The sequence below is a fragment of the Carassius gibelio genome, chromosome B18, assembly GCF_023724105.1.
Source record: "Carassius gibelio isolate Cgi1373 ecotype wild population from Czech Republic chromosome B18, carGib1.2-hapl.c, whole genome shotgun sequence".
Lineage (NCBI taxonomy): Eukaryota > Metazoa > Chordata > Actinopteri > Cypriniformes > Cyprinidae > Carassius > Carassius gibelio.
This window is the reverse complement of record NC_068413.1, coordinates 24,578,958-24,602,477: the sequence shown is the minus strand read 5'-3', so window position 1 is coordinate 24,602,477 and position 23,520 is coordinate 24,578,958. Positions and strand designations below refer to the sequence as shown.

Here is a 23,520-nt window from a genome sequence, read left to right as displayed (position 1 = left end):
CTAAACATCTCCCCCCCAAAAATGTCTGACAGAATGCATTGAACTTATATGGCATTTGATCCAGCTTTCTTCCCCTGGCACATACACATTTTTGGATGAAAATTTCTAGGACAGTCAGTCGGCTCTTGTGTGTATGCCCTCCGTAACTAAAAAAAACTTACATTAGTGTGTATTTTACCCTGCATTAAAACGCACCATCCAGTGATATTAGCATTAGATTATCCATTGTTGTTACAGAAAGTGATAAAATGGTAACCGTTGTCAGTCCCCGCTACCTCTGCGCCAGTAGAGAGAGTTTTTAGTTGGGTGGATTGATCATGAGACCACATGGTGCTTGGTTGGGTAGCAGGATGGTCTCCACACTTATTTTTTTGAAAAGTAATTATGCCCATCTGTAATCTTCACAACATCTGAAGTGCACATAATCGAAGACATTGTAAGGATATTAGCAGTCATTAGTTAAGCTTCAAGGTTAAAAGTTATGTAAAAGCTGTTACAGTTGAACATTTACAGGTATAGTGGTACAGTAATGTTACTTGTACTAGAAGTGTTATGTAGAATTACAATATAGAGTCATACAGTAATATTATGTGTACTAGAAAGGTTATATGGATGTGTATAGTGGTACAACGGTGTTATGTGAAAATGAGCACTTAATATTGACAAGTAACACTTCATAATACTAATAAAATTACCTTTACACCACATACTATGTGGCCCTTTTAACCTTTATTGTTTCCACCAAACATTTGACATACTCTTGAAGATTTCTTTAGGTCTTGTCTCAGACCCAATCTCTCTGGTCTCGGTCTTGACTCGGACTCGACCCTTTCTGAACTCGGTTTTGACTCGGACTCGACCCTTTCTGAACTCGGTCTTGACTCGGACTCGACCCTCTCTGGACTCGATCTGGACTCGGACTCGAATGAGCTGGTCTCGACTACAACACTGACGTTTTCACTCCCAACTCGTCACATATTAATGCTTGGTCAGGACCCATTTAGCGTTACTTTTCAATATGCAGTGTCCTTTGTTGGTTTGCATGCATTTGTGAAATTATAAATAATTTTACATAAATGTATACTTTCATTGGAGCACCTAAACCCACCCCTTCCATAAAAACTAGGGATGCACGATATTGGATTTTGGCCGATATTCGATATGCCGATATTTTCAAAATAATTTTGGCCGATGCCGATACCGATATCGATATATATACAAATATATACTGATATATTTAAACTTTAATTTTACTGAAGAGAAATCCATGTATCTCTTCTGTACTGATTCTACCATAAATTTATTATTTTACAAATGTAGACAGACATTCACATCTGAAAAACAGGTCAATTATTTCACTTGGAGAATATCGGTTTGGCTCATCGGCAGAAATATTCATATCGGCCGATACCGATAATGGTCATTTTAAGCTTTTATCGGCCGATACCGATATTGTGCCGATATTATCGTGCATCCCTAATAAAAACTATCCACTTCTGAACAATGTAAAACACGTAACATGCAAATATAAGTTCAGTCATAGATATTTATTGCAATACTGTCCATAAAATAAAATAAAAATAATAATAATAAAACGGTATAAAAGCATTGTAACCAAATTATGTTGAATCCCAAGACTTTTGAAGACATATTATATATTTATGCAAAGAAGTTAGCATATGATTTTCATTGCTTAAAATTATCCCGCTGCTCCGTTAACGCACTCAAATTTAATTTAAAAAGATACTCCCATAGCATGACAAAATCGTTCATGAGACCAAGGCTGATTGTAAGGATTCCTCTGACAGTGTTTTTTTTTTTTTTTTTTTTTTTTTTTGTGCACAGACTGCAGAACACATGATGAGCTTTACGGATGGAGACGGAAATTCACATCTATTCTTCTCACAAATAGTCGTTTTGCATTGGAAGACTTGGAATATTAATCATTTTTGAATAAATTATGACTGTAGTTGTATCTGCCTTTTATATTTTGTGTTTTATTGACAAATGGTATGGGACAGAGCATGGGTTACATGCTCATAAATGTGTAAATAGTGTAATATAAATAAAACTGTTCTGACTGTGTACATTGAAAAATCACACCCCAACATATAAGCAATAATGGCAATATAATTCCCACTACATTTTGCATTGGCATATTGAAGCCAATGGTTTGTTATTTTAAGCAATGGAGGACTCTGCATGTGGGGAAAAAAATAAAAAATAAAAAATACACTAAAAAAGTTGGGAGTTTTTTCATAGCAAATCCTAATTTTATTCGTTTAACTCATTAGTGGTGTATTGTTTTTCACTTTTCTCTGAGCTTCTGCGTTTGTCGCCACGTTCGCCTATATCTTCATCATCTGCTGGAAAATCTCTCTCTAGTGTATGCATATAGGACATTTAACAGAAGCTAGATATTACGGTTTAAACATTAATGGATATAATGATGTCATGCAAAACATCCAAATTGTTCACTTAGTAATGTATTAAGTAATTTGATCATGAATTATTCTTATAAATTGGAGCTTAATTATATTCACAGGGAGAGCCAATCACTGGTCAGCCCTCATTGGAGCTTCCCATTCGAAGAACTATATATTGTGGGAGTATGGAGGTTATGCCAGTGAAGGGGTCAAACAGGTTGCTGAACTGGGCTCACCGGTCAAGATGGAGGAGGAGATCCGTCAGAAGGTAAGAATGTGGAGTTATTGAGTAACCAAACTCATTGTCATTGAATGTTTATCCAGAATTAGTCATGATGTGAAATCTGATATTCTGCTGTAGTTGGTTTAGGTGTTTTGGAGAGGTTTTTTTCTGCTTGTGGAATTGCCAACAGTTCCTCTGTGAATTAATGTTTTTGTGTTGTGCAGTATATATGAAAAGTATTATGAGATCTTGATATTGGATTGTTTTTTGTATCTAGGATTAATGTCTTTCCACAACTTTAATGTTCCCATGTATTCTCAGATAAATTCAACTTGCAAACCTGAAGCTGCAAACAAATAGTGCTTTAAACATAATTCACCTGAGTGAAAGCAGTATTGGCATTATCCTCTTTGTCCTTGAAGAATGTTGATAAGAATAATAATAGGAATTGGATGCGGTGTCTATGGTGGTGCAATGATAAAATAGAGCTGAAATGGATCAGGTTGATCATTACATTAGCTCTCCACTGGAGCATCATAATTACCCGCTGTTGAGGTCATTTTGTGAGGAGCATCGAGAAAAGACCTTTGCAACTGACGAGCTCTGTGCCTATTCTCTAAATTCAGTAGAGCGTACAGATGCTCTTGGAGATCTGTGAAAAGCTCAGATGTTTGGTTACCGGTATGCACAATGCATTTCCATTTGCAAGATCAGCTGAGAATTGACACAGAAAGGATAGAAGATAAGAGGATAAAGGAGATGATTGAACTTAGTTCCGTTTCAATAATCATGCCTCTTGCACTCCCATTTTTTATCTCTCTTACAATAGTTAAGGTAAAAGGGTATACTATAACAGTTTTATGGTGATTTTGAATAAATCAGTGTTAAGACTTAATCTTTCCTGACATGTCACAACATTTTAACTCAAAATAAATTGAACGTTCTAAATACTCATCAAGGTTAATTAATGATTTTTTATGGTCTAATTTCCCCTACTCAATACAACATATTTCTTTGATCATTATGGTATGTTTCTGCTTATTACATTCGAAATGAAATTACTTTTTAATTTATTTTAGTTCTAAAGAAAAACAGGTTTGACACAAAGTAGGCATATATTTAGTTTGGCGTCTGAATTACATATTTTATTTACAATAAATGAGTTGCACTAATTAAGGCCCAATCCCAATTCTGCCCCTTAGCCCTTCCCCTTTCCCCTACCTCTCCGTTTCTAGCGTTCACGTGAAGGGGTGTAGCGTTCACGTCTCGATTTTGCTTTTGGTTGGAGGGGTAGGGGGAAGGGGAAGGGCCAGATAGCCCTTCAAACTAAGATTTTTTTGGGACCACACTTCAGACGAAGGGGTATGAATTATCTCGGCCACATGGCTGCTACAGCAAACAAAAAGCTACATAAATGTAAGCTTTTTTTGGCATAAATAAAGATTTTAATGAAAAGTAATCATTGGTTTTATGTTATACTAAATTGTGAGTTCATATTAACGGTCATGTTACTCAAATAAATGTTTGCAAAAAATCACTAATATTTGCTAAAGTCATATCATTACAGACCGTGCCACAGCATATGTCTGATCACTGCCGTAGACTAATCGGCCCAATAGTTAGAAATCACTAAACCATTTTCTCAAATATTGCGAGAGAGAGAGAGAGAGAGAGAGAGAGAGAGAGAGAGAGAGATGGAGGTTGCGTGTATTCACATCTGTTTGTTTATCTTTTTAGAGTGAGTTTACTTAAAAACAGCGATTGAAAAGTTTATTTTCTCCTGGATGTGTGAGCTGCGTGATTTCCGATGTGTGTGTGTGTGTGTGTGTGTCAGTAAGCAGCTCATTAATACAGAACAATAATTAAAGGCTCTAATGCACACCAGTATATGTGTGTATTGTAAGAGCTAGACGGCGAACGCTGATGACGTGTGACGTCATGGTAGTGGTGTCCCAATCCTTAGGGGAATATCTTCTCCCCTACCCCTTGACACTCTGTTTTAAGGGACAAGGGGAAGGGGTAGGTGGAGGGGTAGGGGAAGGGGTATAAAATAGAATTGGGATTGGGCCTAAAACAAAACACTACTTATACAAATTACAGTCAGCCCCTTGAGTCTTAGCTCTATTTTATTTATTTTTTTGGTCTCTTGTTGCTTTTGACTCACTAGGAGTTGGAAGGCACTATTGTTTACAAAGCTTCTTTGATATAACATGCATTGTGAAAATAACAACAAACAAATTCAAGTTAACTTGAATTAGTGTATTGTCCCTTTAGACTTATGAATTTCAGGCAGCCAAGCAGCATTGGCTGACATGGTTGGAAATGTCAGTTTGATAATTACGTTGTCAAGTCAGTGCACCAAAGATACTTCAGCTAATCTGAGCAAATGATAGAAACCCTAAAGGCGGTCCTGTATCTCTGTAGCAGCTCTCCAGTAAATCTGTTATTTGAGCCATATCGCTGTATGTTGCATTGGCTCTTGAGTATGTTGAAAGTAGGGCTGTTTGTAGTCGGGTGAACATGCCAGTTCACAATCACAATTATCGCCTTGGCGGACTTTGGCCCCACCAGTTTCTCGCTAATCTTCAGCAACAGTTGATAAGTGTAACGTTTTGTGAAACAAACACTTTTCTTGTTTGGGCTTCAGTTGGAAAATGCCAGAAATATTCTCCACAACAGAGCAATTAGCATCCCGTGTCTCTGTGTCGGTTTTCGATTTCCCTAACCTAAACCACTATCCTAAATTTGGGGCTTAGCGTCTACGTCATGGCTCTCAGCTCACCCTCTGTTCGTTGCTTAGCCGGCTGTTTTGGAGCAGGAGGAAAACTGGGAGATAGTTCGCTATCTCAGACTGAGAAAAGAAGCGAACAGAAATTGAGCGGAAGTACGAAGTCTGATGTAGTCAGGCTGAGGTGTAGCATTGTTTAAACAAAAATTTATAAATAAATAAGCAAGCAAAAAAGCATTTGAGTATGGGTTGGTCAAAATAATCTTTTTGCAAAGTTGGCAGGGCAAGGCCAACAGTGTAATTACTTTTTAATTACTTGAATGTTTATGTTAATGTCAATGCATCAAAATACACAGGCAGTACAGAGCTATAGGTCTATAGAGGAGTAGTGTGTGCATGTATTGAACAGTGTGTGTGTGTGTGTGTGTGTGTCATGTTATGTTTATTTGGCTATTTAACTAGTTTTGAAAAGGAAATCATGCATCATTTCAAAGCAGCTTTACAAAATAAATGCATGTTACATTATTCAAATTTATAATGCCAAATTAAACGGTACCACTTGTTAGTGTTGTTGCAAAGGTTCTGTCTGTTCTTCAAAGTCAAAGTTGATGTTATTCACTAAGTTCACCGTAAATAGTACATTTTTCTATTAAAATCCACAGCCTTTATTGATTTTTAGTTATGAATTCATATTTTTCCTCCAGACCAATTTGAATGCAGCAGACTCCATTAAATCAGTTCTCCCTATTGAGAGTTAGTAAAGATGCTTTTCTCTAAGCTACAGGAATCACTCTGACAATGGCAGTGTTTAAATCAAGGAATCATTATGTGATGTTACCACCTAGATCGAAATGAAGAAATTGATTGGAAGCCAGAGCTAGAAGAGATGAATGTGGGGGGTGTTTGGCACAATGAGCCAGCGGGTGGGAATGCCACACTGTGACATCGTTCCTTCTCTCGAGCAGAATAGAAGCACCATCTGTTTGAGATGTCTAATTTATGTCCATTTCCGTCCAGTGCCTGTAGTTTTTCATGAAACTTTCAAGTGGCTTTTAAAAGAATTTGTTATTTTGAATTACCTAAAAATTTAAATTAAGTTTCAATTATTGTCAGAAGAAATTTTCATCATTCTTCAAAACTCCTGTCCTGTAAAAAGTGTCTGTGATTATATGTATGAATGTATATATACATAAATATCTGTGCTTATATATATATATATATATATATATATATATATATATATATATATATATATATATATATATATATATATATATATATATATATATATATTAACATAGAGACACAATACCAACCCAAAAATCCAGAAAAAAAGATTTTTTTTTTTTTTTGTATTTGGTCACCAGGTTTGCACACATCTCAGGAGGGATTTTGATCCACTCCTCTTTACAGATCCAACCTAAATCCCTAAGGTTTCTTGTCTGATGTTTGGCAACTCTAAGTTTCAGCTCCCTCCACAGATTTTATATAGAATTGTGGTCTAGAGACTGACTAGACCACTCCATGAGCTTAATGTGCTTCTTTTTGAGCCACTGCTTTGTTGCCTTGGCTGCATGTTTCGGGTCGTTGTCACGCTGGAAGATCCATCCATGACCCATATTCAGTGTTCTGGCCGAGGGAAGGAGGTTCTCGTCCAATATTTTACAGTACAGGGGAGAGGTTGGAATGGAATATACAGATTGTGTGCACAGGTGTTTTTATACAAATAACGAGCTGGCATTAGGAGTAACTTCTTAAAGTGACAGGACTAATCTGTGTTCCAAATGTCCAAATGGGCTCATAACCAATCTGTGGGAGACAGAATTCCTGCTCAAATACTTCGGGATCAAATACTTCATCAATTTCTAACCTTCTAATATAAGCCAATCACTTCTAACCCTGTATATAATGTTTTTTTTTTTTTTTTTTTTTGGTAAGGATTTTTTGGTTGATATTCTGTCTCTATCCATTAAAATGAACATACCATAGCAAATTACTTACCCTTCCTTTTTTTAAGTGGGCAAAATTACAAAATCAGCAGGGGATCAAATAAATATTTTCCTCAATGTATATTATATGTTGATATCTATTCAAAATATGAGTATTATAAGAATCTTCAAAAGCTTTTGCATAAACACCCAATACAGTTACACTCGAGATACCATGCTCAAAGATAAAGAGTTGTGATCTTTCCTTCTGAAAGTTTAAGTTACCACTGGTTCACTGCCTCCCTGAAGGTGTGACCTTGCTAGAAGTTAAAAGGCCTCGCCTCTCTGTATCCTTCACTTTCTTTTCTCTCTAATTCTGTGTTGTTACTGCTGTTATGACCCTCCTTGGGCATCCAGCAGTGGTGGACAGTAACGGAGTAGCTTTACTTCGTTACTGTACTTAAGTAAATTTTTCAAGTATCTGTACTTTACTGGAGTAGTTTTATTTCGAGCAACTTTTACTTTTACTTCACTACATTCCAAAGCATAAAATCGTACTTTTTACTTCACTACATTTCATAAAACATATCGTTACTCCCTATAATATATCACGTGCTCCGACACTCAGAAGCGGTGTCTGATTCATCATGAACGAACTGAGTCTTTTCAAAATATACTTTTAAATCGGATCGCGAGTCGCACCAAACGATTCGTTTACGAATTAGAATGATCCGATTGCAGATGTTCTGGAGTCGACCACTCACTGATTCAAATGAACCGTTTAGTGCGAGTCTACAGAAGTAAGAACCGGGAGATCTTGTGAGCGCGCGTGCGTCTGATGTTGCTAAAAGTAAGTTGTTAATGTCGAAATTTAGGATTAATTATTGTAACTGAAAATCATATTTAGGTCAAAATTGTCCGTTGTTTGGGAACTAAATCCGCTGTAAAGAGTGATCTGTTTAAGCCCACTGAAATGCTCGAGTGCAGACGATGCAGACACATCAATAAGCGTCTCTGTGTTTTAGGTAAAAAAATAAAAAATAAAAAACACACACACACACATTAATCTAACACATATTATATAAAATAACTCGTGCATGTTCAAATTCCCCGCTGCCGTAATATTAACAGTTTTATTAAAATGCTACTATGTGACGTCTGTTTTTATATTGTTTATCAACAGTAACTTTATATTGTTTGGATTAGCTAGACGAGTACTGAAAGTGAAAGTGAAAGTGAAAGTGAAGTGACATTCAGCCAAGTATGGTGACCCATACTCAGAATTTGTGCTCTGCATTTAACCCATCCGAAATGCACACACACAGAGCAGTGAACACAAACACACACACTGTGAGCACACACCCGGAGCAGTGGGCAGCCATTTATGCTGCGGCGCCCGGGGAGCAGTTGGGGGTTCGATGCCTTGCTCAAGGGCACCTAAGTCATGGTATTGAAGGTGGAGAGAGAACTGTACATGCACTCCCCCCACCCACAATTCCGTCCGGCTCGAGACTAGAACCCACAACCCTTCGATTGGGAGTCCAACCCTCTAACCATTAGGCCACGACTTCCCACAGACAGACATGAATGTTTATTCATAACCGTACTGAAAATAAGTAAATATTGCTAGCTGATGCTAACTGTCTACCTAACAAGCTTGCTGGTGCTAACTTGAGGTAATTTTTTATAAATAATGTCCAAATATTTTTATTCAACAACCTCTCTCTCTCTCTCTCTCTCTCTCTCTCTCTCTCTCTCTCTCTCTCTCTCTCTCTCTCTCTCTCTCTCTCTCTCTCTCTCTCTCTCTCTCTCTCTCTCTCTCTCTCTCTCTCTCTCTCTCTCTCTCTCTCTCTCTATATATATATATATATATATATATATATATATATATATATATATATATATATATATATATATATATATATATATATAGGGACAAAAGAAAAGATGTGATGTTCAGAACATGGTAACTACAGTAATTATCAAAGAGGGGAAGAGATCCCCCCCGTTTGGCCAGGGGTGTTTTTACACAGACAAGATTTGAGAAGGAAAAAAATCATTATGAAAATATAAGATATATATTCTTAACTTCAGGCCTTATTATCATGTCATATATAACTGTGATGTTCTGTAAAACAACAAACTTTAAAATACTTTGTTCATACTGGTGAAAATCAGATGGTCATCTCTGTTTTCTCTCAGGTACATCACAGTGTAAACTTCACAGTGAATATCACTCTCGTCAACGTAGTCCATATCAACAACAAAAATATATCTTGACTCCATATAGTGGTTATTTTGGAAAAAATCCCAGGGCCCGTATTCATAAAGAATCTGTAAATGCAAAAAGTAGCTCCTAGTGACAAAATTCTAAGAAAATTCTTAGAAATGTGGGCGTTTACTCTTAAAATTAAAGAAAAAATCCTAGTAAAGAAAAAAGTAATTCAGAAAGCATCTTAACCCTTAAAACAGGTCTTAAGGTCAAACTTGTTAGGAGCACAGACGAGGACTTTTAAGAGGCTTAAGAGTTTCTTTAGCAGAGGAGAAAATGGCAGAAAGACGAAGAGGCAGAAGAAATGTGTTGCAGACAATGGATGACAGTGAGTTAATAAGACGCGATAGATTATATAATAATTTTTTATATAATTTAAATTTAATATATAAATTAAAGTAATCTCTACATTACGATATTTGGCAACTGGGAAAATGCAACAATGCAATAGTGATGATTTGTGTCTGTCACAACCTTCTGTAAGCAGAGTGACAACACAAACAATTACAGCACTTTCAGAACATCTTATTGTGTTGCAGTTCATTTAGTTTCCACTGGACATTCCCACCTTGCAGGCTCAAAAAACTGCATTTATGAATATAGCAGGCTTATAGGTGCCCACAAGCAGGGAGAATGAACCACTAATAGTTTGTGCTATATGCTCCCATGTCTGCTTCTTGTCTCTTGCTGTGACACCCAGCCCGAATTTTCCTTTAAGAATGGCCTTGTGTTCATCCACTAACTGGGCTAACAGTAAACACTGTTCCTCTGTCCAGTTTTGCTTTCTCGCCCTTCTTGGTTTTGATTCCATGTTTGATACATTTGAACCAACATTCAAATCGCCACTTAAATAGAACAGCAATCACTGTAACTGGAAAGAGTGGAACAATTTTTATCATAGGCAATCAAATACCTTATAGGAAATTACAAGCATGGTAAATAAAAAAAGGATTTATATACACACATATAATGTGTGTGTGTGTGTGTGTGTGTGTGTGTGAGAGAGAGAGAGAACGGTTTGAATTCAAAGTGAGAATAAGAATAGAGCCTATACTTAAAATCACTCTTTTTCTCCTTCTTGGACAACCAACCAATCACAGTCTTCAAAAGATTGTGTCATACATAGCAACAGGGTCAACCCCGCCTCCTCACTAAGATGAAAGTTTTTGTCTTTTCCTTACTCAGATTTCTTCTCAGATCGGTCCCGATCGCTCTTAAGCTAAGACTCCTACGAGTTTTTAAGCTAAATTAAGAGGTTTCTGAGAGGATTCTTAGAATCTTTATGAATACAGGCCCAGGTATTTTGAGCAGTAGCATTATTTAAAAAAATATGTGCTAGTATAAAATTAAATTAAGTAGCCTATATAAAATTTCAAACATCTATCTTTCAGTACTTTTTTACTTAAGTACATAAAAAATTTAGTACTTTTGTACTTTTACTTGAGTAAAATTGAAAAAGGAGTACTTTTACTTTTACTGGAGTAATATTTTACTATACGTATCTGTACTTTTACTCAAGTACTTGATTTGTGTACTTCGTCCACCACTGGCATCCAGTCCAACCGAGACCCCACAAAAAGTTGCAACAAGCCATGTTGCAACATTTCATGTGGTAGAGAACTCACCCAAACCACCACCGAGTCAGAATAACATCTTCAACACTCTTCGACCCGGAAGAATTTGATCAGAACCTCAGCTTCACCATCAAACCATCTAACTAAATAAACATAGATTTAATATAAGCTGTAGACTTAGGTGGTAAACTAACTAATTTTTCATAGCTGCATTCTCTAGTAGTTCTAGAGGGTTTCATTCATTCACTTTTATTCCCCTTTCTCCCGTATATATTCATGAGCGTGTGTATGTGTGTGTTAGACTAGTTATGTGCACAATTTTGTGCACAAATCGCATGAGTTTCTGGTTCTGCCACATCTTGCAGAGTCACTGAAATTATTCCTGATCTTGCTACACGGTCTAATGCATTAATGCTATAAGAAATGTACTTTCTGTGGGCAAAAAATTTGCATTTTTATAGTTGATTTGAAATTACACTGAATGTTCAATTAATTAATAGATTAGTTGATTGTTATATTTATGACAGCTGATATACATACTTGTAATTGATATTTATATTCATTTTCCTTTTGAGCTAATTTGCTACAGAAAGTTCTGATGCAATTTGTTAAGGCTGCAGTTCAGCTTTACCGAAGTTTTGTTGACAAGAGAGAACCTAGATTTGATGAATGAAAAGACAAGGCTGCTGCCTGGTGCAAACGTAGGGGTCCTTTGAAGACTTCTAGCTCAGCATCATCTTCACTGACTTCTAATCCTTCAAGAAGAAGAATCTTTCCATGAAGAAGTATCTCTGCTGTATTCTTAGACAGTGATCTTTTAAAGCATGAAGGTATCACACCCTCAGGAGGTGAGTGAGACAATCAGGAATTGTACTTTCTAGGGGAAACTCATGTTACTTGTAATGCATTACCCCTAACACTGTGTAGAGGTAATACAAAGGCACCACAATATAAAATGGAAGCCTTGATATTGTAAGTTTGAATACATGTTTATGCATTTTTCATATATAATGCATAGTATGAAAAAGAGTTTGTATGTCTGTTTCATAGTGAGTGAAACGGTCTAAATTTATTTGGTTTGTATAACAGTCTTATCTTGCTGATTTGTAACTTGAGGTCTGATTATGGCTGGATGTTATTTGCAGTTTTGGGGTACTTCTGCCTCCTGGCTTGCTTGTTGGGTGAGGGGTAATGGGGTTTATTTATTCAAATCAACAAATATCTGTCTCAGGTACTATATCAAATTTAAAGTAACATTTAGCAGTGTGACTGTCAAGGTATGTTAGTAATCTTTCAGCCATTTTTTTATTCCTACATTAATTTTATTTTGCACATTAATTTTCATGTTAAGTAATAAAATGAATAGTCAAAATGTTTTTGCAAGTATTAATTCTTATTCCTGACATCAATCTTTTTAATCTTGGCAAATCTGAGGACAGATCAAAACATTGTGATATCTTGTGGAACTGTTATAATAAACATTTGAGGCTACTGTGGTTTTTTCTCTGCATTTGATCTCATCAAGAAGAAACATTTCAGATAGTTAGGGAAAATTAATTTGTATTTTTATCCCCTTTTATCCCATTTTTGTTCCAGTAGCCTGTGATTCAAAATATTTTAGTTGCTCCTTTACAGTCTTGGTCCTGGCAAAGATGAACCATCAGCTAAAGTCTGAAGCAAGAAAATGCCAGGAAACACTGACATAAACAGAAATAGTCTGTGCGTTTGCGGTGAAGATTCAGCCAGATCTTAGTGTGTGTGTAGATGAGAGGCTAAAGTCTCCCTTCCTTAAAGGTCCCATGACATGGATTATTTCCTTTTTTTAAATGTTTTTTTTTTTTTTTTTATGTTTCCTTAGGTGTACTTATATTGTTAGTATGATTTTTACATTTAAACATTTTTATATCCTGATATTAGCCCTCTGGCTTGATTGCTCTGTTTGAAGGGGCGTGTCTGCTGTGAGACTCCGAGTAAACAACGACTGTTGTGATTGGCTGACATCTTTGCATACGGAATGTGTATTACATGCGGAACCCCTCTTATTTATATATATATATATATATATATATATATATATATATATATATATATATATATACACACACACACATACACACACTATTACAGCTGTCGAGATTAACAAATCATGGAAGTGTTGATTATATAATTATTTTTTTTATCTTTTCACATCACATGAAAAGCTGCAGTGATGAGCACTGAGTAAACAGAGTCTGTTTATCGCGTGAATGCTGTGATCTCGTCATTATTGCAACACTTTTTCTCTCACAAAATGCTTTCACCACAACTAACAGCAAACACATGAATACACCACATGAATACATTAAGAGCTTTGTTGTGCAGCCTAACAACGTCATTCATTGTAACGGCAGTTTAGGCAAGTGTGCAGATATACTCGCGATTTGTGACAGCTCCGAAAAAATAAATGGAGCGTTCTTTGATCACTTTCTGTAGTTAAATCACAATTTAAATAAAAAATTTGTTTCATGCTACTAAGAGAAACAATGTGAAGTTGACCATTTAGTCACTGGCTTGATTCACTGATGCATAAACCATGTTAAACGATTTAGAAAGTAAGTCTGCGTGAACTTGAATAATAAGCTACACATTAGAAATCACAGATCAGGCATTAATGAACACTGTTACTCACTGTTTGTGGCGGTGCTGTCGAATCCATATCATCATATCAAAGTCTGTTTGTAACGCCTGTGCTGACATTGTGACTGAATTATATGTAAATATTTGGGCGGGCAAAGCAGAGAAAGAGGAGGTAACGTTTCTCCTTATAACGTCACATGGAGGAGATTCAAAATCAGCCCGTTTGAGCTTCCATTTTCTCAAAGGCAGAGAAAGATAGCAGAATCTCGATTTACACTGATTTAAATTTCTACAAACTTGGGGACCATATAAAGGCTAGGGGAACTCATATTAATGATAAAGTAAAAAAATAAAAAAAAAATAATGTCATGGGACCTTTAAGTATTTGTGTGGAAATGTCCTTGCCCGGTCAAGCAGGTGTGGTGGTAGAGATGGCTTGTAAATGATGGCTTTATTTTAAGTGCCTCAGACTGCCACTGCATCTCAGACAAGTTTTATATCTGTGTTCCCATCTGTCCAACCTTCTGTCTGGTTTGTATGAATTTCTCCATTTTTGTGTTGATAAAGAACCATAGCCTGTTGATAAATAAGTCTTTCTTCTCAATTTCCTGCACTGCAGCTCATCATGATATGCTTCCCCTCTAGAGGCTGTTGCTAGTTGTCATTGTGTGCTGAAATGTTTTTCATAAATTTTCAGGTCATTGTTGACGCTCTGTGGGGAAGTAAATGGAAAATAAAATCTCCATGCTTCGGTGCATCCATCTCATTCAGCTCAGATAACACTAATGTTTCCTCCAAAACCTTTATGCTTTTACTATTTCTAAAGAGTCTCAGCTTCTGCACAGCAATGAGAGTGTGATTGTTTGTGTTCTCACCCGTGTAATTCCCTACCCAAATGCCATATGTCAGTGCTGCATGTTTGCATATCTGTTAAGGCCTTTCTCTATGAAGGGCTGTTTTTGTAAGATGTCAAATGAAAGCTACGGTGTTTGTGAATGCTAGTTGAAACAATTGACCTATGTTTCTAACAACAGAACCTTTTGCTAACTTGACTAATAATGCTATTGGGATACACTACCTATGTTTTCTATTGTTTCTTCTCTGTATGCATTAGCCAATCTGTGACAGGTCTGTATGGATGACACTTGAGCCTGTGTCTAGAGGAAAAATAACTAGACAGATTTTTGAGGTCACAAAAATATTCCCTGGTGCATCAGAGGTCCATACTACAGGCCTGAAAAAATATATGGCTTCAGCTGCTGATGTCATTGTATTGCTTGTATTGTATTTTTTAATCAGTTCTCTTTTTATAAATTTTTCAATTCTCACCTAGTTGGTAATTTGTGTATGCAGCTGGCTCCTATCTCAGCTCAGTGTGGTGCTAATGAGAAGACTGCTGTTGTGGTGCTTTTAATGGCTGCCTTGTCTCTGACTCAGGTTCTGCTGGCACAGGCCACCAGAGGATCTCAGATGGATTGTGAAATTATCCATTTCCTGACTGAGCAACTGTTGTTCTCTCCCCACATGGAAAGAAATAAGGTTCCACCTCAGATAAAGATGATAGCAATGCTAGTCAGCAGTCGGTCTAGATGAGACACTGGACTCTTTCACTCTTTTTCCCCACTCAACCTCTGAGGGGTGCTTTGACAGTTTCTGCTTGTGGTATTTACTTTTTATAAAAGTCTCATAAGGCATAGTTGTGTCTTTTAAATATCTTTCTGTTTGGTAACTTAATTACAAAACAGTAAACATGTATGGGGCAACAGCATAAATTAAACATTTTGTATTGAAGTAGTTTTAACAATTTATTTTAAAAAAGCTTCCTAAAGCCCTAGGAAACAAGGGGTTTCACACCAAGCCAGTTGATTTGATCAGTTAAACTTTTAAAAACATTTTAGCATTTCTGTAGTAAACCTAAAAAGTCACACTCCATGTACCATTTAAGTGATTTTATGATTATATAGATCAGCAGTATGCACTGAGGTTGCCATGGCAAAGAGACGTGCTGTCTATTTTTGCTGCACTAGCTAAAAGTACAAAGTATAATTTTATTAAGCAAATCAACGAGCGAAACACCCACTATTGTAAAACAGATATCTGCTGGAGATGATTCAAGTTAAATGCACAAAAGCAGGCATCAAACTCATATAGCAAATCTTTCGGAAAAAGACAGATTAAGCAGTTTATATTGTGAAATCGGTTTTGTTCTGTGTATGTATGTATGTCTGTGTACATTTTTGGATGTAAATGGTCCTTTTTCTGAAATAATTGTTACCTTTATGAGATTGTCCGATCTCGGACTCCAGACTTGAGTCATCATATGTCAGCATCTTCATCTGACTTTATTTTAGTTAGGTCCAGATTCCTCTGCAGTTGTTGTATTTTGTTAAAATAAAAAGCCAAATATCCATTTACGGAATGCAACAGGCAAGCAGCATATAACATAGGCTATTATCCCCCAAGATGCATATGCGTCATGTGACAACTTCCTTTGCAAATTAAATTTGGGAAGCCATTAGTAAGTTTGATTAATTCGTTTTAAAATGTATTAAAATAACTACATTGTATGCATATTGTTACAGAGTTAACAGATGAAGCATGCGGATCCATGTGCAAAGCTGTTATTTACAGGCATGGTCACAAAACAGGCAAAGGTCAGACAATGGCGAACAGATATATTAGAAGGCAAGGCAAGAGAGTGATTCAAACAAGCGTTGCAAACAATATCCAAAAGGGCAAGGGAAAGAGAGATAAACCAGGTACACAGGCAGGAAACAGGTAATCACAAGACTAGACTAAGAACTAAAGCTGAAAACTGAACTGGCTCCATAATGTAGCTACAGCAATGAGAGTGATAAATGCTGAAACAATACTCTGTCACTTGAGCAGGATCTGTGTTATATAGTGGGTGTGATCGCTCTCAGGTGAGCAGGAGATTGATGACAGCTGTGTGTAATCAGTGTAATGGATGATGGGAAATGTAGTCCAGGGTATAGTGTAACAGTTAGTGGGGCAAGAGTCCATATGCCGAATGAGTGACCTCTGGTGGCGATCGGACAGAAGTCCATGGAAAGGATTCATGAAACATGTTTACTTTTTATTTTTAATAAAATTAGGGGCCTCTACAAAACAGCTGACCACTTTATGAATATTCAGTGTGCATAAACAGTAGGGGTGTACACAAGTATGATTCGGTGCATACCTCGGTTTTAACGTAATGGTTTCATATGATGGGGAGGGGGGGGGGGTGGCTGTAAAGTAGTTTACTGAACAAGTTGCTCTTTCTTTAAATACATTACGTTATAATAAAAATGTCCTTAGAGATAAAAAAATTGACCTCTTATTCTTTAAACTATAAGGAGTCCTTTTACATCATAAGGTTAGAATTAACAGCTTTAATCTAAACTTTTTGGGTTGCCCTTTGAAAGGACCCCATTTACACTGCACAAGCTGATCGAAGCCACTCTAGTCAATGTTTGTTTATACAGTATTGTTCAAAATAATAGCAGTACAATGTGACTAACCAGAATAATCAAGGTTTTTCGTATATTTTTTTATTGCTACGTGGCAAACAAGTTACCAGTAGGTTCAGTAGATTCTCAGAAAACAAATGAGACCCAGCATTCATGATATGCACGCTCTTAAGGCTGTGCAATTGGGCAATTAGTTGAATTAGTTGAAAGGGGTGTGTTCAAAAAAATAGCAGTGTGGCATTCAATCACTGAGGTCATCAATTTTGTGAAGAAACAGGTGTGAATCAGGTGGCCCCTATTTAAGGATGAAGCCAACACTTGTTGAACATGCATTTGAAAGCTGAGGAAAATGGGTCGTTCAAGACATTGTTCAGAAGAACAGCGTACTTTGATTAAAAAGTTGATTAGAGAGGGGAAAACCTATAAAGAGGTGCAAAAAATGATAGGCTGTTCAGCTAAAATGATCTCCAATGCCTTAAAATGGAGAGCAAAACCAGAGAGACGTGGAAGAAAACGGAAGACAACCATCAAAATGGATAGAAGAATAACCAGAATGGCAAAGGCTCAGCCAATGATCACCTCCAGGATGATCAAAGACAGTCTGGAGTTACCTGTAAGTACTGTGACAGTTAGAAGACGTCTGTGTGAAGCTAATCTATTTTCAAGAATCCCCCGCAAAGTCCCTCTGTTAAAAAAAAGGCATGTGCAGAAGAGGTTACAATTTGCCAAAGAACACATCAACTGGCCTAAAGAGAAATGGAGGAACATTTTGTGGACTGATGAGAGTAAAATTGTTCTTTTTGGGTCCAAGGGCCACAGGCAGTTTGTGAGACGACCCCCAAACTCTGAATTCAAGCCACAGTACACAGTGAAGACAGTGAAGCATGGAGGTGCAAGCATCATGATATGGGCATGTTTCTCCTACTATGGTGTTGGGCCTATTTATCGCATACCAGGGGTCATGGATCAGTTTGCATATGTTAAAATACTTGAAGAGGTCATGTTGCCCTATGCTGAAGAGGACATGCCCTTGAAATGGTTGTTTCAACAAGACAATGACCCAAAACACACTAGTAAACGGGCAAAGTCTTGGTTCCAAACCAACAAAATTAATGTTATGGAGTTGCCAGCCCAATCTCCAGACCTTAATCCAATTGAGAACTTGTGGGGTGATATCAAAAATGCTGTTTCTGAAGCAAAACCAAGAAATGTGAATGAATTGTGGAATGTTGTTAAAGAATCATGGAGTGGAATAACAGCTGAGAGGTGCCACAAGTTGGTTGACTCCATGCCACACAGATGTCAAGCAGTTTTAAAAAACTGTGGTCATACAACTAAATATCAGTTTAGTGATTCACAGGATTGCTAAATCCCAGAAAAAAAATGTTTGTACAAAATAGTTTTGAGTTTGTACAGTCAAAGGTAGACACTGCTATTTTTTTGAACACACCCCTTTCAACTAATTGCCCAATTGCACAGCCTTAAGAGCGTGCATATCATGAATGCTGGGTCTTGTTTGTTTTCTGACAATCTACTGAACCTACTGGTAAAAAAAAAAAAACAAAAAAAAAAAACTCTATGCCAAAAGAGCCTTGTCTAACAGGCATAAAGCACTGACTGCTTGACACAGTGACAGAATTGACATGAAACAGCATTCAGTCAGCACTATGCTGGAGGTATTTCCTCCTGCATTTGACAAGGAAGCGTTACATTCTTTTTCATCCGTTTTCTTCCCACTGCCCTCACAACTTTGGATACAAAAGCCAAATAATAATACTCTAAAGCTTTGACACAGTCTGGTTTAAACAATAGTCTAAAATTGTAATTGATTCAGGGTGTGAAGACTTTTTCTGTGGAAGTATTCATTAAGATGATTGCAATATTGGTCTCCTTTTTATATTAAAAGCAAAAACATGAAACAGTTTGAGAGATGGATTGTTTGTGTCCGCTGAGATGGAAAATGGGGTAGGTAGAAAATTCACACTACACAGGGGCTTTCAAATATGAAACCCACACAGGGTTTTCAGCACCATGTGCAAAATTGCAGCACCAAGTCTGTCTTTTATTTTAGATGTGTGTGTTGTGTGTTACAATAGTACTGTAAGGACATGTTTAACAATATTAAAGCGTTTATCAGTGTACTTTCTTTTTTCACTTTTTTTCTTTTTTATGTATATATACCTTTAAAGAAAGGGGAAGATTTCTATGCAAATAATAATAATAATAATAATAATAATAATAATAATAATAATAACAATTGCTCTATTGTGATTAAGAATATGACGGTTTAAAAAAAAAGTGTACCCATTGTATTGTGTCTACAAATGAAGACTAGGAAATATAGTGTCTCTGGTGTGTATATTGATCTTCCTATTCCAGACACCATCAGAATGATCCTTGTTTGTTTTCCCTGCAGTTGCCCATGTATAATAAATTACAGAAAGCTATTCTGAGTATAAATAGGACCCATTAAACAGCATCCATGCCTGGGTGGGCATACAAGCTGTGAAGTTTTTTTTTTTTTTTTTTTTTTTTCTTGTAATGTCTTTGTCACTCCTGTGAAAGAACCACCGTGATGAATCTGCCAGAGAATCGACTGCCCGTTTCTGTTCTAAATGATGACACGCTGACAATGACCAGTCGTTACACCTCACCTCTATTTCTTAGATTAAGTCATCACAGAGATCTTTATGAAATGCCTCCTCCTCTCAAAACACACATCTCTCCTTCCCTTAGCATTACACTAGACTTTATGACATATGACAGCTCTCTCAGAATAAACACATGCTTGCGTGCTAGTCTCAACCTCAGCCACAGTTCACTGACTCTCTGATGCATATTACATAAATGGTAGACACTGACTAAAATTGACAGTTCCAGTACTATTGGCTGGCTGTTATAATAACTTAATTTGCCAAAGTTTGTGAGGTTCTTGGCTCATGGAGAGACTTCCATTGTCTGAGGATCTCTCACGGCAAGAAGTGGTTAGTAACATGATGGATATCCAGACGGGCATGTCCGCTCCACATCTCATCTATCAATAATGTGAGTGGCCTCTCTACAATGCCGTGATTCAACCCTGAAAGCATCAGACTGGAGAGATCACAGTCTTTGAACATCCTCTGATAAATATAACCTCTGGTGTACAACTGCTCAGGCGGGATACCAACTGTGACAGAGATTCAAATCTTACCACAAAGAAGGCAAAAGACACATAGCTGTGGAAATTGCACAACATATTATAAATGAAATATGATTTGCCCCTGCTAATAGCATTCATCTGTAACCTCTTCCATGGCCACTGTGCCAAAGCCTAAGAGGTGGCTGGAGGATAATGCGGTGACAAGAAACATTTCCTGATGCCTTTTAACAGGCAGTCTTAAACCATCAGGATTTTGGATGACTGCCACTTGGTTCTTTCTTATTTCACTTTCTCTCTCCTCATCCATGCAATACATCCCAGTGCTGGTGCCTTTCTCAGGGTCTTGTGTCGCCTCAGGCTGCTGAAAGTTTGAAAAATGCTGTCCTGCATAATGCTGTTGATGATTGTTTCAATTTCAGTCAACTGGCAGATTTTTGGGTGCTTGTCAAGTCAACTATAACATTGGTCAGAGCTGTCACCTTTTAGGAAAACAGAGTGTTTTCAAATAGAACAGCTAAAAATGATCTGTTTTTTGGCAGGCAAAACTGTTATTATGATTCAACATCCTGAAATACTAAGCACAGACAAGAAGGTCTTAAAACGCAGTATGAAATTATGACCGTGTGTGTTTATAGTGATGATTACAGTTTATCAATCATACCTATTGAAAGCCTCAAATTACAGCATGGCAATAAAACAATCTCAGAATGGGATTGAGATAAAATTTATGCTGATAGCGATGAACTATCACACAAAATAATAAATGTTACTTCAGTCCATCCAACTTACACCAAATATTTAACATTTTGGCAAATTGGTTGCTAATTTGTATGAATTCGTACAGTCTTATTCATTTGTTTTTGTATGAGCAGTTTACACCCCACTGATAGTTAGGTTTATGGGTGTACCAACATCCTTACCTTTTTTTTCTGAAAATCATGTGTTTCAACATGAATCACATCATACAAACAGATAAATGTTTTCTAATGAGAGTGGGATTTGAAAAAAAAAAATAAAAAAAATAAATGAATACTGTGGCTAATAATAATAATAATAATACTGAATAATATTTTCAGCCATATCGCCAAACCTTATACAAAGAAATACATTTTATGAATGAATGTATTCCTTTTTTGTGTGTGTGTGTGAAAGTGATTTATTATTGTTGTTGAAAATCCTATAATAGACTTGGCCTATAAGTATTCCTTAAAACATTGAAAACTTTAAAAACATTGTATAGGCAGATAATTACATTAATTATATTTTTTTAACTTTACAGTTTTACTGTAACACAACAATAACAATAATAACAATAACAATACTCTCTATTGAATTAATCACTATCAATAATTATGGTGTATGAAGGGGAAAAAAATTGTTTATTTATTTATTTATTTTTAAGTAGTAGTTTAAAGCTTTAAATGGGGAAGTTGTGGTTTAGTGGTTAGAGAGTATGGCTCCTAACCCCAAGGTTGTGGGTTTCAAGTCTTGGGCTGGCAATACCACGACTTAGGTGCCCTTGAGCAAGGCACTGAACCCCCAACTGCTCCCCGGGCGCTGCAGCATAAATGGCTGCCCACTGCTCTGTGTGTCTGTTCACTGCTGTGTGTGTGCACTTTGGATGGGTTAAATGCAGAGCATGAATTCTAAGTATGGGTCACCATACATGGCTGTATATCACTTCACTTTAAAGGGGGGGGGGGTGAAATGCTAATTCATGCATACTGAGTTTTTTACACTGTTAAAGAGTTGGATTCCCATGCTAAACATAGACAAAGTTTCAAAAATTAAGTTGTACGTTTGAAGGAGTATTTCTGTTCCAAAAATACTCCTTCCGGTTTGTCACAAGTTTCGGAAAGTTTTTTTCGAGTATGGCTCTGTGTGACATTAGATTGAGCGGAATTTTCTTATATGGGTCCTAAGGGCACGTCTGCTGGAAGAGCGCGCGCTCCCATATAGCAGAGCAGCACTGAGAGGCTGAGCACAGACAATCAGTGATCAGAGCGAGAGCGTCGCGAAATGTCACGGAAGGAGTGTGTTTTTGGTTGCCAGGGCAAGACAACCCTGCACAGATTACCAAAGAAAAAACAGCATTAAGGGACCAGTGGATGGAGTTTATTTTTACAGAGCATCAACGGAGTTATGCAAGTGTTTGTGTTTGTTCCCTGCATTTCGAAGATGCTTGTTTTACAAACAAGGCCCAGTTTGACGACGGATTTGCGTATCGTTTATTTCTTAAGGATGATGCAATCCCAACGAAAAAGGGTCACGATCGTGTGTTGGAACCGCAGGCGGTGAGTAAAACTGCTTAAAATATCTCTGCCTCCTTGTTAGTGCGTCCGCCTCCCATGCCGGAGACCCGAGTTCGAGCCCCGCACGGAGCGAGTCGTTGCTGCTGCTGCTCTCATTCAGTTTCAGCCTCGGGATCTGATTCTGGATCATAAATAAACGGCTGAATCTGACTGTTAGCCATGGTTTGTTTTGGATGATGGTTTTTTCCTCAAGGTAATGTCACAGCTTCCAAACGCTCTCAACACAAAAGCCTACTGGCGCTCGTGATTCTTTAGCTCCGCCCACACTTCATGCCTCCAGTCGGTCGTGTTTTTCCGGGAAAAATCGGTACAGACTATCTTTCTCTAATGAATATAATAAAACTAAAGACTTTTTGGAGTTATGAAGGATGCAGTACTACTCTATAGGTACTCAAGATTAACAGGATATTGAGTGAAAACGAGCATTTCACCCCCCCTTTAAACTTTATATTTTTAATCATGCCTGTGAGGCAATTCATTGAGTTTACTTTCATCATTGTGAAGTGTTCCTGCTCAAGACCGAGACAGCAGAGAGTGTTAATTTTCTTTATTTTGTAAAAGCACAACGTTTTGGTAATATTGTGAGTGCAAACAAATAAAAGCAGACCCTTTACAGTTTAGAATGACGTATTACTCTAACATTTATGAGCAAAAATTACTGCATATTTTAAAGTTGAAAAAAAAAGTGCAGCTTCCACTCTCCACACAAAGGATTGGATATACATCTAACAGCACACATTTATCTAAGTTAAACATTTAAACTAACATTGTGATACCGCTTGGTCATTACTTAAAAAAAAACAAAAACTTATATTTAACGTTCAAA

General features: G+C 37.0%; 1 protein-coding gene across 1 annotated transcript in view; it reads left to right on the top strand.

Annotated features, from left to right (window-relative positions):
• The window catches only part of LOC127977656 (spondin-1-like), a 228,372-nt gene that overhangs the window by 69,663 nt on the left and 135,189 nt on the right, over window positions 1-23,520 (top strand). Inside the window, exon 6 of the mRNA XM_052582642.1 lies at window positions 2,546-2,694. Coding sequence (XP_052438602.1) covers window positions 2,546-2,694 — 149 coding nt within the window. The remainder of the gene's footprint in view (window positions 1-2,545; window positions 2,695-23,520) is intronic.